The following is an 18,473-nucleotide window of genomic DNA, read 5'->3' as shown; positions in this document are numbered from 1 at the left end:
GTAAACCAATTGAATAAGTGATCATTGATAATTCCATTTGTCCTACAAAAGAATCTTGGCCACATAATTTTCCAAACTCCTCTTCCTCAAACAGATAATTAGGAGGAAACCAAATGGATATTTTTTCAAGAACAAATTATCCATATATATACTAGTTCTTTGCTAACCAATAATACCTAGAATAAATACCAGAAAAGATCAACGAGCCAACGTAATATTGCAGGTGAAGGGAAGGTGAATTATGAGAAAAAAATATGAAAATATCTGGTAATACTAAGGCAATATATTGCAGGTGAATGAAGGTAAATTATGAGGAAAAAAATGAAAATATACGATGAAGAGTGATCATTGATCAATAGCACTTTGTTCCCTATAAAGAATTTAATTTATATATGTCACGTTTATCAATCCGTACATGACAAGTAATCTTGTCTGGGATTGAGACTGGTCATATCTTGTGCTATATGACAAGTAATCTTGTTTCAGATTGAGACATAGTCGTATCTTATGATATATGACAAGTAATCTTGTTTCAGATTAAGACATGGTCGTATCTTGTGCTATATGACAAGAAATCTTGTCAGAGATTGAGACATGGTCGTATCTTGTGCTATATGACAAGTAATCTCGTTTAAGATTGAGACATAGTCGTTTCTTGTGCTATATGACAAGTAATTTTATTTTGGATTGAGGCACAGTTATATCTGGCTGGTAGATATTGAGGGAGAAAGGCAATATTGAAGGTTAATTTCAGCTATTTATTGAAGAGAAAATGAAAGGAATTCAAAAGAAGGAAGTTTTTGAAGATTTTGCAATGATAGGAGGTTTAATAGGAATGCAATTTATATATGCAGGAAATTCAGTATTAGCAAGTTATCTTATGTCATTAGGTTTCAAACCTTCATCCCTTGTAATTTTATCATCATTTGCCACATTTTTAATCCTTTCTCCATTATCCTATTTTTTTGAAAGGTAACTATTTTTCTCTCTTGTTAGTGATGATATGTATTTATTTTTTTCCAAATAAATGATCCTAAAAGAAGCTAATGTATGAATGTTATTAATGTTGCAGGAATCAATGGCCAAAGCAAATGAATTTGAAGTTATTGATTCAATTATTATTAATTTCTTTTGGAGGGTAAGCCATGTATTTTTATTTTCTTTATTCTTTTAAAAAAAAATCCGGAGCATTCTGAAAACTTAGAGATCCGACTACAAAAAGACATGCAACCTAATATAGGCAGGATTAACCGAGGCTGTCCAGACATGCATAGACCAACTAAACAACATTCCCGTAACAATTGGGGTTACGACTGGTCTAATTGCAAGCGCATTAGAGGGAAAAAAAATCTTTCGTACGTGAGAAAATAGAGATTATACAAGGAGCTACTGCAGAGGCGAATTCAACGTTTAGAGTCAACTGGTTGAGAATGGATGTGAAGTATTACACATTTATGATTTTTTTTCTTCATAATGTAATAATAAGTAATTCGAGCCAAAAGTAGTGAATTCAATTGAACGAGCACGCTCTAGATCTGCCTCTAGGAGCTAGCTAGTTTAGTTTGAAGTTTTGGCATGCTTAATTAGTATATCAACATTTTGCTTTTTTTTTTTTTTTGCAGGGTGACACTATTCCAATCTTTATACCTAGGCTCACCACCACACATGATAGGCTGATTGAAACCTCCTGAAATTATGGCTCAAGAATTCAGCATTTTCAATAGAGGTGCACTCATTTTTATATCACAGGTTCTAATTAAGAGTCTTAATTTAAGAGTGTGTAGCATGATGAAGAAAATTGCATATACATGAAAGAAAAAAAGATGATTTTAGTATTCTTTTAGCTTCAAAATCTGAATAAGGGCAGCCCGGTGCACTAAGCTCCCGCTATACACGAGGTCCAGGAAGGGCTGGACCATAAGGGTTTATTGATCAGATACTAGTACTTAAAAAGAAAAATGAAAGGGGCAAGTTACACATTTGGCCACTCGGCCAAAAATATTTGTACATATCCTAGCCGGTATACACATATTATACATTAATTATGGACGGCTATATATATATATATATATATACTGACTATTTTTTTGGGTGGGCAGCTATACAGTGTAAAAATCCTATTTATTTAATAATTAATAGAGGGGGAAGAAAGGGAAATGGTTTCTTCTAATTATTTACTTGCTTTAGTTGCAATTCTAATTTCTATGACCTTACATGCAGATGAGAGAAGGTGGAGTTAAAGTGCAAATACAGCAAAGTCAAAATTTTAGGAACACTATTGTGCATAACAGGGGCAATTCTAATGAGCCTAATGCAAAGTAGTTCAAATGCTCACATACCAGAAAAAGAGGCTCAGTTTTCTTTACCATCTCCACCACATGATGATGATGATGCTGACATATTTAATGAAGATAAGATCAAGGGTTCAATCTATCTCATGGCAGCAATCTTGGTGTTATCAAGTAGTGTTGTTTTGCAGGTATATAGACAGTATTAACTAATACTTACTCCCAATTAGCGAGTAACAAGAGCCTCGCCAAAATTTGAGCGAGGATGTTCTAATAAGTACCTCGCTAATTTGAGCGTGGACGTTCATATAAGTTCCTTGCTTATTATGAGCGAGGACGTTCTAATAAGGGCCTCGCTAATTATAAGCGAGGATGTTCTAGTAAGAAAGGGCCTCGCTAATTATGAGCGAGGATGTTCTAATAAGGGCCTCGCTAATTATGAGCGAGGACGTTCTAATAAGGGCCTCCCTAATTATGAGTGAGGACGTTCTAATAAGGGCCTCGCTAATTATGAGCGAGGACGGTCTAATAAGGGTCTTGCTAATTATGAGCGAGGACGTTCTAATAAGGACCTCGCTAATTATGAGTGAGGATGTTCTAATAAGGAAGGGTCTCGCTAATTATGACTGAGGACGTTCTAAAAGGGCCTCAGAACGTCCTCGCTCATAATTAGCGAGGGCATTCTAATAAGGGCCTCGCTAATTATGATCGAGGATGTTCTAATAAGGGCATTGCTAATAAGCTAGGATGTTCTAATCAGAGGCGGATCCAGGATTTAAACCCTATGGATTTAGCCTTTAAGATTTTTAGCATTAAACTCAATATATTTTTAAAGTTACGGGTTCAAATCTACTATTTGTTGCAATTTTAGTATAGATTTTACACAAATTTATGCTACGCATCGAAAGTTATGGGCTCAATTGAACCCATCATATATACGCTACATACGCGCCTGGTTCTAGTGAGGTCCTGCTAATTTCTTTTGACGTGGCATTTGTGTTCCCTAAATTTAGCAAGGTTATAATCTTTCGCGCTAAAAGGAACCTTTTCCTCGTTATTGTATACTAGTTGTATATTAGCCCGTCGCTATTGTTCCTTTTAGTCCCCATAGTGTGGGATAATACTGGGTATATTGTTATTGTTGTCGTTATTCTTATTGTTCCTTTTAGTGATGAACTGTATATTTCCTCGCTAAAATTCGAAATGACATTTTTCTTGTATAGTGTCACTTTGCTAGTGTAGTTCTTCCTAATATGTTGGTTAATTAACAACTTTTCAGGCAACAACCTTGGGATATTTTCCAGCACCAATCTCCTTATCTGCTATAACTTCCTTCATAGGCATGTCATTGACTGTAATAGTTGAGTTAGTTCAAGAACATTGCTTGGAGATTGGATTTCCCTTAAATATCCGCGACTTGATTGGCTTTTCCTTACTGGTAATTCACCAGTTACCTTAATTAATAATGTTATATGTGCAATTTGTTATGTGAACGGGAGCCTAGGCGTAACTGATAAAGTTGTTGTCTTGGGACCAGGAGGTTACGGGTTCGAGCCGTGGAAACAGCCTCTTGCAGAAATGTAAGGTAAGGCTGCGTACAATAGACCCTTGTGGTCCGATCCTTGACCTCGCGCATAGCGGGAGCTTAGTGCACCGGGCTGCCTTTTTTTTATGTGCAAATTGTTATGTAGACAAATTGTAGGGTAAAGGAAATAAATGATTCTGATATTCCTACAAATTTTTTGTTGTAATAGGCAGGAATTGTAAGTGGAGCATGCATAAGCTTTAACAATTGGGCAATGAAGAAAAGAGGGCCAGTTTTGGTTTCTGTTTTTAGTCCCATTGGAACTGTGTTAGCAGTTGTTCTCTCTACAATCACCTTAAGGGACTCAATCACTCTTGGAAGGTACATGCATTATCAATCAACCTCCCAAAAAAATTCAAATAAATGCATACATGCGCGCATACACACATGCTCACATATCAAAAGGACGTCCTGGTGCACTAAGCTCCCGCTATGCATGAGGTCCATGGAAGGGCCGGACCACATGGGTCTATTGTACGTAACCTTACCCTCCATTTCTGCAAGAGGCTATTTCCACAGCTCGAACCCGTGACCTCCTGGTCACATGCAGTGGCAAAGCCACATGGTTATAAGAGTGGTCAATTGACCACCTTTCGTCGAAAAATTGTATTGTGTATATAGGTAAAATATTACGTTTTAGATATAACACATATTGAACACCGTTTGTCGGAAATTTTTATCACTTCTTTTAAATTTGAATACCCTTGGAAAAATTTCTAGTTTCGCCACTGGTCACATGGTAGCAACTTTACCAGTTACGTCATGCTCCCTTTCACACATACTCAATTACTCACACATCACTTTTTGAAAAATAAGACGAAGTATAGGTTTAGGATGGAAGTAAAGCTTTATTAAAACTCCATAGCTTGAAACCCAAACAAATGTACTAGTTCAACTGTGACAATTGGCCGACACTGCTTACATAAAATCCTGTGCACGCCACTGATTAATAATCGATAATTGGAGTGATGACTTTAGCTTCTTTCTGCAGCCTTGCTGGTATGTTTTTTATGTTCATCGGTCTGTATTTCGTGCTATGGGCTAAAGGGAAAGAAGAGTATTTGATCAGTTCTTCTTCCAGTTCCTCAGAAAGTGATGAATATGATGTGGAGAAGCCTCTTTTAAGTTAAATCTAATTCTTATTATTCTTTTCTCTTGTTCATTGTTTTGTATATACATATAGAAAAATATGAAGTAGACAGCTTATTTTTAGTTAGTTTACATATGATGTGTATGCATCTTCGTTCCGATTTATGTGATGGTATTTGATTGGGTACAGAGTTCGATATGTTAATATAACCTTTTGCAAATCAACAGATTATGAACTATCAGGTAAACAATGTTATGCCGAGGAAGAGGCAAACCTGAAAATAAAGAAGATAAAGAACACCAAATTTTAACGTGGAAAACCCTTCAAATCGAAGGTAAAAACCACGGGATCACAAAGATCCAAAAAACTCCACTATAACAATAAGAGGGTTACAAAAGTTCTCCAAATTGGCTACACAACAAGTGCCAAACACGGAGCAACAATAGCAACAAGAGCAACAACTAATCAATTGAAGAAAGAGTATAATCCACAAAAATGAAGCTGCTGTTAGAGGCTCGAAATAAGATACTACGAGCCTCCAAATTCGATCTTCATCGTTCAAATCCAAGACAAGATGTTACGAATACTCAGTCAAAATTTCAGCCCGATCCAACGGTTAACGAATCGGAAAATGTGATTTGAAGTTGGCTGGTCGGAATAAAAATCTGCAGCAAAACAAATATTTTTCTTCTCTCTTCTCTCTTGACGAAAACTCTCTCAAAAACCACTTTTATGTGCTTAAGTCTTTCAAAGACTTGTATCAATGAGCATAGAATAATTCTCCAAGGTTGTCTTATTTATAGATCATGAGTGGTGCTTTCTGTTAAAGCCAAAACCCACTCAAAATAGGAATAAACCGAATCCAATTCCAAATAGAAATGGAAACCAAAAGAGAATAGAATTAGGCCATTGGGCCTTTGGCTGGACAACATAAGCATGTGCCCAACAAACTCCCCCTCCAGCCAAGGGGATAAATGTGTCTTCAAGTAGAGGAACTATTGACAGGCTTAATGCCTGCCAATTTTCTACAAAATTCATGTTTACCTGCAACCACCGCCTTTGTCAGTATATCCGAAGGATTTTCATCAGTGTTTATTTTCTCAACCTCAAATAATTTCTTTTGCACGACCATTCTTATCCAATGATACTTTCTATTTATATGTTTGGTCTTAGAATGAAAAGTGGAGTGCTTGGTGAGACAGATAGCACTCTGATTATCACAAAATAAGATGTACCTTGGCTGCTCAAAGCCAAGATCATTAATAAACTCCTTCATCCATAATAGTTCTTTGGCACCTTCTGTGATAGCAATATATTCGGCTTCCGTGGTGGATAGAGCTATGCACTTCTGTAGTCTAGATTGCCAAGAAACAGCTCCCCCTGCAAAAGTGATCAAATGACCGGAAGTGGATCTTGAATTATCAAGATTGCCTCCTAAATCAGAGTCTGTGTAACAAACAAGTTCAAGCTTGCCATTGCCAAAGCACAGCTTTAAATCTGCAGTACCTTTCAAATACCTTAATATCCATTTTACTGCATCCCAATGTTCTTTTCCAAGATTAGAAAGGAATCTACTAACAGTACCAACGGCATGTGCAATATCTGGTCTAGTGCAAACCATAGCATACATCAAGCTACCAACGGCAGAAGAGTAAGGAATACGAGACATCTCCTTTTTCTCTTCATCAGTAGATGGACTCTCACTAATACTCAATTTGAAGTGTTTAGCAAGAGGAGTACTAACCACTTTTGCATCTGTCATATTGAACCTCTTGAGTACCTTCTCAATGTATTGCTTTTGGGACAGAAATAACTCATTTCTATCTCTGTGTCGGTGGATTTGAATGTCCAAGATTTTCTTTGCTGGCCCCAAGTCCTTCATCGCAAACGATTTACTCAACTGCTTCTTAAGGACTGCAATTCTGGATTTATTCTTGCCAACAATAAGCATGTCGTCCACATAAAGCAATAAAATAATAAAATCATCATCAGAGAACTTCTGGAAGAATACACAGTGGTCTGAAGAAGTTTTCTTGTACCCTTGTTAGGACCAAAAAAATCAGGTGTCATGCGGAAGCTAGCAAAGCAAACCTTGAACGACGATAAATCATACAACAAAAGGAAATATACCAAAAGAGACACAAACATTTAATGTGGTTCGGTCAACTGACCTACGTCCACAACGGAGATGAGCAATCCACTATATAAAAAGAGAGTACAAAATATCGAGAGAACAACCTCACGAAGAGGAAAATACAAGTGACTCACTAACACTTGTCCCGTAAAGTTCTCCCCCTAAACACGACTCTAAAGCCTCATATGGCTACATTATGGATGCTGCTGAATGAGAATGAAAGATCCTCAATTTATAAAAGTCCAAACCTTTTCCTACAAGAAAAAAGACTAGCCAAGTATAATTCTCCTATTCACATTCCGGTAAAAAATGCGATTTATAAGTCTGTATTCATCATAGCAATATAATGGTTTCCCATTCTGGGTTCCCTTTTTGAATTTCATTATTTATAATTACATACATAAATTTTCTTTTCAAAAATTTTACTCTTTTTTGAATTTTTGAAAAGAAATTTAGATATAGTTATAGATAAAATTCAATGATGCATATGTTGAATCAATAGGTATTTAATCAATTAAACATTTTTAGGCATTTAATAAATATATGTTATGCTATTGAGGAATAACTCATTATATGTATAGGAGAATTATAAATAAAGAGCTAAATTTAGAATAAAAAAATTATACGTAATAAATAAGGATCCAAACGAGAATTGAGAATAGAGAAAACTTAGGCATATCTATTAGCAAGTATAAATCGCATTAAATAAATATGACTTATAAATTACATTTGACAAATGCGATATATAAATTTATCATAAATCGCATTGACCTTATGTGACTTATAAATCGCATTCGGCATATGCGACTTATAATTTGTAGAGATTATTTTGGATTATTGTGAAAAACCCAATATCTTATTTTTTTTTAATAGAGTAGTTATTAGTAGTATTAACTACTATTCCATTAATTCACAACACAATGGAGTTATTTAAAATAATTTGGTTCAAACATTTTTAAGAAACAATATGATTTAAATTATACTGACCTGTATCCAACCTGTATCTAAGTTAAATCCGTAAATAAATACTTCCCCGATTTTGACATTATCACTGGAAATGAGATAGACTTACCTCTAATGTGTACAAATAAACACTCGAGTGCAACAGATCATGAGCGTGAGTTACACTTGCCAATAACGTGTAAAATGAACTAATTAAAATATGCCACGTATTATTTGCAATAAAAAATTTGACACGTCTAATATATAAAAAACATTGAAAGAAAAATGGAAGGAAAATACATTCTTCCTTGCTTTGAGCTAGACCAACGCCACCCCCCCCCCCCCAAACAAAACCTATTCTTCTTCCTTTTGCCCCATCTCTCTATCACGACCCCGATTTTCTACTCTCAGGAGTTGTGATGGCGCCTACTGATGAGAGCTAGGCAAGCCAACCCTTAACTACCTTTTTCATTAACCGATTCACTTCGTTTAGCAATTATCAGTAATATCATGAAAATCAACGGATTTAAATAAATATGCGGAAGAATTAAATTAAAGAAACTGAACAATAATGCGGAAATCAACATATGCCTCTACCCAATAGCTGGTGTCAGTTTACTCACGAACTTCTAAGAATACTAAATACAACCGTTTGAAAGAAAATATAAATTGTTTGTCTCGAATACATGAGATAACAGACTGAAATAAAAGATATAGCAGACGCCGTGCCTGTGGACGCCTGCAAGGCTACCTCAATGTATCACTGGACTGAAGGCTGGCTCCCGCGCTACTGCTGTTGTCCAAGACCTGGATCTGTGTAAAAGAGCACAGCGTGTAGTATCAACACAACCGACCCCATGTGTTGGTAGGTGCCTAGCCTAACCTCGGTGAAGTAGTGACGAGGCTAGGACCAGACTACCAAATAACCTGTGCAGTTCAAATATATATACATGTACAACGGAGAAGAAATATAGGAAATAACCAGTTAGTGTGGGAAGGGGAAACATGTTGGGGGAGGTAACAATTCCAAATAGAGAACCTCAATAAAAGGAAGAAGCAACAAAGCCAGAATGTCAACAATAATCAAAATCAACAATGTGCACGGCATCACCCTTCGTGCTTTTACTCTCGTCCTCACCCAAACAATATCAATAATAAAAATATGCACGGCATCACCCTTCGTGCTTTTACTCTCGTTCTCACCAAATCAATCGTATCATAATAATGTGCATGTCATCACCCTTCGTGCTTTACTCTCTTTCCTCACCATATAGTCAATGAATATCGGTACGGAATGGTACATCGTACGACACGACATCACCCTTCGTGCTTTACACTCCTTCCTCACAATAGCAAACAATGCACAACATCACCCTTCGTGCTTTACACTCTTTCCTCAATAGCGAACAATGCACAACATCACCCTTTGTGTTTTAACACTCTTCCTCACCCAAACAACAATCACAAACAAAGGGGCAAGGGAGTAAACAAATAATTGTAGAAATCCCGGCAAGGGAATACAATTAAACAGCTAAATCCCGGCAAGGGAACAATATCAATAAATCTCAACTTCCCGTCAAGGGAGATAATCAACAAAGCAAAAAACATCCTGGCAAGGGAACAATTCAATAACTCTTTCTCTTTCTTTCACTTCTTACTTTATAACTCACTTTACCACTTGAGTCAATACTCCAAAGGGTTCAATTATCTCATATACTTTCACAATTCGTATTATAACTCGAGCCAATGCTCCTCGAAGTTCAAAGATCACAATTTCTTTTACATGCTTTTTACAACATATAGAAATCATCATTAAGGCATGAAAGATACAACAAAATCAGAATATCTGCAATATAAAGACTCACTGTCATGCTAGACACCAACGTATAGATACTCGTCACCATGCCTATATGTCGTACTCGACAATTAGCACGTAACAAATAAGACTCAACTCCTAATCCCTCAAGTTAAGGTTAGACCAAACACTTACCTCGAAACTTTCAACACCACTCAAGCCTCAATTATAGCTTTACTCCTTGATTCTACCACCAATCCGTTCGAATCTAGTCACAAGTTACTTAATTACATCAATATGTGCAAAATGAATCAACTCCAATGCATGAAAATGAGTTTTCCCAAATTTTTACCCAAAAAGTCAAAATCACCTCCAGGCCCGCGTGGTCGAAACTCGAGGTTCGGACCAAAACCCGATTACCCATTCCCCCGCGAATCCAAATGTATAATTTGTTTTGAAATCGGACCTCAAATTGAGGTCCAAATCCCCAATTTTTGGAAAACCTAAGTTCTACCCAAAACACCTAATTTCCCCCATGAAAATCTTTGATTTTAAGTTGAAATCATGTTAAAAGATGTTAATGATTGAAGAAAACTAGTTAAAAATGACTTACAATTGATTTGGAGAAGAAAGGTTGTTTGAAAAATCGCCTCTTATGTTTTTGGGGTTTTGAGAAGTAAAAAATAACTGAAATTCCCGTTTATTTATACCCCTCTCAGACCCTCACCGCGGACCACATAAAAAGGACTGTGGCCGCGAAGCTCCACCGCGGACCGCATTAAACGGGTTGCGGCCGCACATGCCTCCCTGAAGACCTGTAGTTCAGCACCCTGTGCGGACCGCACAAAGGCGACTGCAGCCGCACAGCCTCCACCACGCCCCGCACAAAGGCGACCGCGGCCGTTCTGGCCCCTCCGCGGTCGTACGCGATTCCTCGTGGACCGCACTAAAGGGTTCAGAGGCCTGCAACTTCCTGAACCTGCAACATCTCACTTTCTAAGCCTAAGGCATCCCAGAACCTACTCGAAACTCACCCGAGCCCTCGAAACTCCAACCCAAGTATACACACAACCTCAAAAACATACTACGGACATATTCGTGTAATCAAATTACCAAAATAACATCACGAGCATCAAATTAATCCTCGAGATCAGTGAAGTTTCTCAAAACTCTTTTAAACATCACATTTCTCAATTAAGGACCGGATCGCGTCAAACGACGTTTATTTTTAACCAAATTTCATAGGAATGACTCAAGTCATATATAAGACTTGTACCGGGCGCCGGAACCAAAATACGGGCCCGATACCAACTCGTTCTAATCAAATTTCATTTCCAATTTCCTTAAACATTTTCAGAAAATAATTTTACTTAAAAATTCATTTCTCGGGCTTGGGACCTTGGAATTCAATTCCGGACATATGCCCACGTCCCATATTTTCCTATGGATCCTCCGGGATCGTCAAATCATGGGTCCGGGCCCGTTTGCCCAAAATATTGACCGAAGTCAAACTTATTCATTTTAACATCAAACTTAGCATTTTTCACAAAACTTCATATTTAAGCTTTCCCGCTATGCGCCCGGACTGTGCACGAAAATCGAGGCGACTCTAAATGAGGTTTTCAAGGCCTCAGAAACACAAAATGGATAAGAAAACAGGTGATGACCCTTTGAGTCGTCACACTCCCCCTCACCTCCTTTCACTTATGTCATCCCAAATACAGAACTCAACCCATCTTCTTCCGTCATCTCTTCCCAAAAATAGAACCCTCAAACCACATTTCACTTATTTCTTCCACCTAATCATCATGCCTTTCTCTAACCGAATATCGATTTGGAGGCTCTAGATCTTCTTGAACTCGTGAAGGATTGGGTGGTCGAGTTTTGAGATCGGGTCGGGTCCGGAGAGGCTTGCTATGGAAAATGAGGTGGTGAAGGAATTTGATGATGGATCTGAGTAAGCTAATGAAAGAGTCGTCGTAGTCGTCGGAATTGGTGGCGAAGATGACCCAGTCGACCTGGAGGCAGAGCATCTGCTTGATGACCTTTGTGGCTCTGTCTAAAAATGTAGGGACCTCAATTTTGTAGTTTGGTTTGCAAGTTCCTTATCGGTTGTTGCAGAGGATGGTGGAGAAAAATCGAAGATGAAAGAGGTATGAATTAGGTGGGGTCCATATTGATTTTAGGAAAAAGAAGAAGAAGATAGCTAATTTTAAAGAGATTCACATACTCAGATATGAGGGTAACACACAAATTTTGCCATGTCAGCGAGAGAAGTTTAAGAGATACAATTCTTCCAAGCAGAGGTGTCTACCTGGTCATATGCCAAGTTAAGGTGTTCAAATGATCTTTATGCACAACTTAAAGGGGCGTTTTATGTATTTCGCCTTTAAATTATAGTGACAGTGCAAAAATCCAACGTTTATCTAAGTTAAATCCATAAATAAATACTTCCCTTATTTTGACATTATCACAGAAAATGAGATAGACTTACCTCTAATGTGTACAAAAGAGAAGGAGATGACCTCCTACATTTGAGTATGCACCCATACTTTGCTACTGAAAGAATTTCTGAATAAAGGAATAGAAACATAAGAGCCATCATAAAACACATTGCCAAAGAATTCTTCTCAAGCTTCCATTCAACTACAATCTACAACATTTAAAAAGTTTTACTTCTATACTGACGGTGTAAAAGAATTTTGTCACCTAAAAAATAATTACAAGTGTCATTCTACGTGGAACTAGCTACCTAGAAATTAAGTCAAGCAACCTGCTACAATATGATAAATCATATTTGTAGAGCAAAAATTTGTCGTGTATATAAGTTAAATCCATAAATGAATACTTCCCTATTTTGACATATCATTGAAGCAAACACCTTAGTCTTCACCTCGGTAGTAAAGATGGAGTTTTTGGTGTTAAGTGTCCTAAATGATTTTGTGGAAGGTTGTTCTATTGGCTCCATGATATTTCAAGACTACCTGAAGTGATGAACACACACCATATGTTGTGGAATTGGGAGAAAATAAGGATACATTAAGGGTAATAAAAAACTTCTGAATAAAGGAATAGAACTTCTGTCTAAGTCTTGGTGGAATGAGTTACTTGGATATCTGCTGCTGGTGGGAGGTAGCACAGGTACCGAGTGATGGGCATGTCATGGAACGACTAGTTTACTATCCCGAGCCTCTCTTACTTCAGTCAAATACGGACGATATCTTATTTCTAGAACTAGGGGTGTCAATGATTCGGTTAGGCCGATTATTTTATAAAATTTGTACCATACCAATTTTTCAGTTATTCTATTATGCATAACCAAAATTAGACTTTTCGAAACTATTCCAATCATGTCGGTTTCTCTTCGATATCGGTACGGTTCGGTTAATTTTCGGTATTTTTTTTAATATCATGTAAGATTCACCAGTAGAAGTAGAATGCAATAACATATTTCTTTTATAGGACTTAGCAAAACTCTCTAGACATTTTTGTTGTTTAAAGGATGATGAATTTAAAAACATGAAAGATGACTAGAGTATAGATCCATCAACTATTCGACAGCAACGTAAAAGAAACCAAGTAAAAGTAAAGAAAATAAAAGATATTAACCAAGCTGAGACTAAAGAATAAAGTCTATATTAAATATTCAAAAAGATAAATCTAAATTATATGAAAGGAAACATATTCAATACATTGTAGTTTGCTACTCATAATCGCTAGAATACTTTGTGTCTTGCTAATAAAGATACTTGAAATAACTAAGTTTAAGTAGAAGTAGGCTAGCATAATAGGTTTTAGGAATTAATATTTTGAGTTTAATTACTTGTTGGCTTGTAATAGTTTTCATAATTCCAAGGCCCAAAGAAAATTTAATGCATTATTATTTTTAAACTTACTAAATAAATATATTTTTCACATGTAAAATTTATTCGGTACTGTTCGATATTTTTCAGTTTATTTTTATAAAATAAGAAACCTACCCTAATTATTGGTGTGGTTATAAATTTATATAAAAACCTACGGTTTCTTAAAAAGAAACCTAAAAATCGGTTCGGTGCGGTACGGTTCGGTCGGTTTAGTCTATTTTCGAATATTGACACCCCTAGCTAGAACTTCTACTTGTTCAGCAAATGATCTGTTTCCATGTTGACCTGTGTGAAGAACCATTTGGTTCCATCTCTTTCAACATATCTCTCCAGGCCTATGGTCAGAAGATTGTCCCAGTCCACATTCCTCCACTCACTCGCATCCAGCTCAAAAATTTCATCAATTAGGCAATAGTCATCAGCATTCGTTGACCTTTAGCCACCCTAGGTGATGTTAATGGACCATTTCAAGCAGCAATTTGCAACAGTTCTCGTGGACAATTTGTCACTTATCGCGCTCCAAGAAATATTGTATGGGTCAAAATCTATCTTTAGAATATAAGTCAAAATGATATCGGTAAAACATCTACAGGTCGCCATAGGTCGAAGTGATCTAATCAACAATGAAGACCATGGTCGAAGAGTCAGCGAAGATCGAAGTCGAGGAGTCGTCAATGATCGATGCCGAGGTCGCCTGCCCTTGATAGAGTTCTAATGGTTAGTTTCAAGATAGGACATGAAAGAGAATATTTTAGTGGATATTCTCTCCACTTGTATTATTAGGGTTTATAGGAACATGTTTCCTATAAAAGGAAAGAGACACAACGATAGGGGACGTGAAATATTCATTTTAGAGAAAAGATACTTTGACTTTAGAGAGAAAATCGGATTTCATCACAAGCACACAAAAATAGCCTTTTCACTAAGATTCTTGCTTACACTTTTTCACTAGATCTGAGAATATCTCGGGCACTCAAAGGTTTATTCATCATTCTCGATTGTCAGAAGGAATATTCATTGCTTTCATCCTTTATCGGGTGACTCATTTGCATTTATTTACATAAATACCATTTATTGATGTTTATTACTATTTAATGCCGTATTGCTTTTGTTTGGGTTCTTAAATATTAACTATTGTACGCTGTCATAGCTTTTGGGACACATCTACATGCTATTTATCACAGTTTCGGGAAATTTTGCCTTTGGGTTATTATTGTTAACTAAGATTAACCCTCATTTATATAAATTTAATTAGTTGAACCAAGATATATATTTTTTGATCAAATAATTTGGCGCCGTCTGTGGGGATCTCTTAATTAATTTTTTAGTTTCCTTTAGATCTACAACTAACGCAAGTCACTAACATCACAAAGTCCAAAACCTTTTTCTTTTCTTATACGTACAAAAACCTACATGGCAGGTAACCACGGAGAAATGACGAAGGTAACAGGGAATCTTCCTAGCAACCTCATGAAAGCTATCAACGAGATATGTGAAACCCTAGGCGAAGATGTGACATCCACTTCCTCCCTTGGGCACGAGAGATATCCTCTCCTACCATTGTAGCATAACAAAACCCAATGGAAAATGAGCCTCGCATCCACAGAAGAAGGGACACCGCCAGCTGTGAAGAAGTTCCTTGAGGCGTGGCTGACCGATACACTGGTAAGCGTGCTCAACAGGTCCACTTCAGGCATGACTACAGAAACTGCAAGTGCATGTGCGGTGCAACGAGTAGATGAACAATGCGTTCAGCCGATCCCTCCAACAACAGATATAACTCACAATATTACTAACAGTGCAGGTGACAACGCCCTCGCTGCCGTTCTAAAGAGGATAGAGGAAATGGAGAATGAAAACAAAGCACTCCGAAACTAGATAAAAGAACACCAGGAACATGTCGACAAGATATCAGGCGCCCCTAAGTTGTTGCTAAAAAGGGATGCCAATAGGTTCATAGAACAGCCATACAGTGACACAGCAGCCCGCATGCCATACCAAAGACCTTCAAAATGCCACCGTATCTGAGGATATATGACGGAATGACCAATCATGAAGATCATATGACCCACTGTGTCACCGCCGTGAAAGGCAACGACCTCGCTAAGGAATAAGTATCCTCTATTTTGCTAAAAAAGTTTGGGGAAACCCTTAGGGGAGGAGCACTAACATGGTACTCACAGTTACCAGCCCGTTCCATAAAAACTTTCAAGGAAATGGCCGACGAGTTCGTAACCTCACATGCTGGAGCCAAGAAGTCTGAAGCGATAGTGAACGACATATTCGTTGTCAAGCAATCTTAGGGAAAGGGACTGGGGGACTTCATCATCCGGTTCAATAGAGTAAGGATGACTCTACTGAACGTGTCTGAGGGGATAGAGGTTGCAACTTTCTAGAACAAGCTGAGCAGGGATGGTTCAAGAGCAACTAGAATATTGTTGAGCCGACTAATCAAATACCCTCCAACCACTTGGGACGAGATCCATAATTCCTATTGTGACGAATTCCGAGCAGATGAGGACGACCTCAATGGACTGACTCACCGACTCATTTTGGTAAAAGTCGAGTCCAGGAAAGAACGAAGGGACAACGCCAGAAGAGACCACCCGCTCTCGCAACCCAATAGGGAACGACACCAGCCATACATCAGGGCACCTGCCACACCTTCCTTTCGCTACGAAGAAGGCCCATCTAGGTCGATAGTCGGGACTCACCAAAACAAAGGAGTTATGCCCCCTTATTATCTACTCACAATTTCTGCATGTAACCTACAAAAATAGTCTATGCTCTGGAGAACTTGGAGCAAAGGTAAAGTGGCCGCCAAAGATGAGATCCGATCCAAACACCAAAAAGTCTGATGCCATCTGTGAGTTCCACAAAAAACGTGGGCGCAAAATAGAAGATTGCATCGCCCCCAGACAAGAAGTCGTAAATATGATGCGGTAGGGTCACCTCAAAGTGTTGTTAAGCAACAAGGGAAGGAATAACTTCACTAGAGGACGTGAATACCAAGGCCCTCCGAAGCCGCCATCACCAACTCACACTGTCAACATGATCATCGGCAACGGCGATGGCAACTCTATCAACAGTGTGAAATTAACCACCACTCACAAGCTCAAGCGGTCTATCATCCACAAACGGTATGATAGACTCGTAGAAATTATATTTTCGACGAGTCGGATGCCGACGGTTTGACTTTCCCTCATAATGATGCCCTCGTCATTACTCTATGCATTTTAGCTACCGATGTCAAATGTCTTATGGTGGGTAATGGAAGTGGAGTGCACATTATCCATCCCCGAGTCCTCACCCAAATGAGACCCGAGAACAAGATAGTGTCATGTTGCATTACGCTAACCGGTTTTAATAATGCAGTTGAGCGGGCGTTAAGAGAAATTACACTCCTCGTCTTGGCCGACAGCATGACTTTGGAGATGATATTCCACATCATAGAACAGGTCAGCGCGTACAATGCAATCGGGGACGACCATGGATACATCCGATGAGAGCCATCCCATTCAGCTTATACCAAGTAATTAAATTCCCAACACTATGAGGAATATTCAGCATACATGAAGAGCAGCGCACATCCCGAGAATACTACCGCATTGTCTTAGACAGCATGGCAACCCAACAAAAAAAGGACAAAAAAATAGGCATAGCATTCAATTGGGCCAAGATCGACGCAAAAAACCCGGCATGGATCCCAAAATGGTTGAGGCTGCGGATTCAACCATAGAAGACCTCGACCTTATTCAATTAGACCTTAATGACCGTAGCAAAAAGGCCTAAATCGGCTGCAAACTCTAGGAACTAGGTAAATTAAGTTAATTCTCAATAACTAATGCAAATTTGTTTGCCTTCAGCCATGCAGATATGCCAGGTATCCCAAAGGAAATCGCCCCACACAAACTAAATGTCGACACATTACACGCCCCAGTAAGATAGGTCAGGCGTAAATTCAACCCCGCCATTAATAATGCAGTCCGCAAGGAGGTGGAGAAACTATTAGAGAACGGCTCCATCAGGGAGTCGAAGTATCCTAAGTGGATCGCTAACATAGTGATGGTCAGAAAGAAAAATGGAAAATGGTGGATGTGTGTGGATTTCACAGACTTGAATAAAGCATGTGTGAATGATTCGTTTCCACTACCCCACATCGACCAACTCATCGATGCAATAGCCGGGCATGAGCTATTGAGTTGCTTGGACATGTACTCAGGTTATAACCAAATACTTATGGAGGAAGAAGACCAGGAGAAGACCACGTTCATCACCCATCAAGGAACGTATTCTTACAGGGTCAATGCCGTTTGGGCTAAAAAATGTAAGGGCTACATATCAAATATTAGTCATAAAATGTTCAAAGACCAACTCGGCAAGACCATGGAAGTATACATAGATGACATGTTGGTCAAATCTATAAAGGCAGAAGATTACATCGATCATTTGAAGGAAGCTTTTGACATGTTGAGACGATACAAAATGAAATTGAACCCGGAGAAGTGCGTGTTTGGCGTAGACTCGGGGAAATTCTTAGGTTTTTTGGTATCACAACGGGGGATTGAGGTCAACCCATACCAAATCAAAGCTATGGAGGGGATACTGGAACTCTTGACTACCAAGAAACACGTCCAAAGGTTGACTGGTCGAATCGCCGCTCTATTAAGATTCATCTCACGATCGTCTGATATATGTCACAAATTATTGGCGTGCTAAAAAAGGACAATGGCCTCGAATGGACTTCTGAGTGTGCCCAGGCTCTACGAGAAT

At 38.3% G+C, this 18,473-nt stretch overlaps 1 protein-coding gene and 1 long non-coding RNA gene across 2 annotated transcripts; both read left to right on the top strand.

Moving 5' to 3' along the window:
* The first annotated feature begins 160 nt into the window (after positions 1 to 160).
* Positions 161 to 1,650, top strand: LOC142180575 (uncharacterized). Its single transcript, XR_012709186.1, has 3 exons — positions 161 to 302; positions 1,073 to 1,138; positions 1,623 to 1,650. It is a non-coding gene; the product is annotated as an uncharacterized LOC142180575 (long non-coding RNA).
* A 575-nt stretch (positions 1,651 to 2,225) lies between these two features.
* On the top strand, positions 2,226 to 5,135 carry LOC107802423 (WAT1-related protein At5g47470-like). The gene is made up of 3 exons (XM_075252644.1): positions 2,226 to 2,479; positions 3,568 to 3,726; positions 4,865 to 5,135. Exons 1-3 carry the CDS (start codon positions 2,303 to 2,305, stop codon positions 4,916 to 4,918), a joined length of 390 nt encoding a protein of 129 aa, XP_075108745.1. The 5' UTR covers positions 2,226 to 2,302; the 3' UTR covers positions 4,919 to 5,135.
* Positions 5,136 to 18,473: the final 13,338 nt, after the last annotated feature.

This window comes from Nicotiana tabacum, chromosome 5 (genome assembly GCF_000715075.1).
Source record: "Nicotiana tabacum cultivar K326 chromosome 5, ASM71507v2, whole genome shotgun sequence".
Classification (NCBI taxonomy): Eukaryota; Viridiplantae; Streptophyta; class Magnoliopsida; order Solanales; family Solanaceae; genus Nicotiana; species Nicotiana tabacum.
Note: the sequence above shows the minus strand (reverse complement) of the source record. Positions and strands in the feature narration are given on the sequence as shown.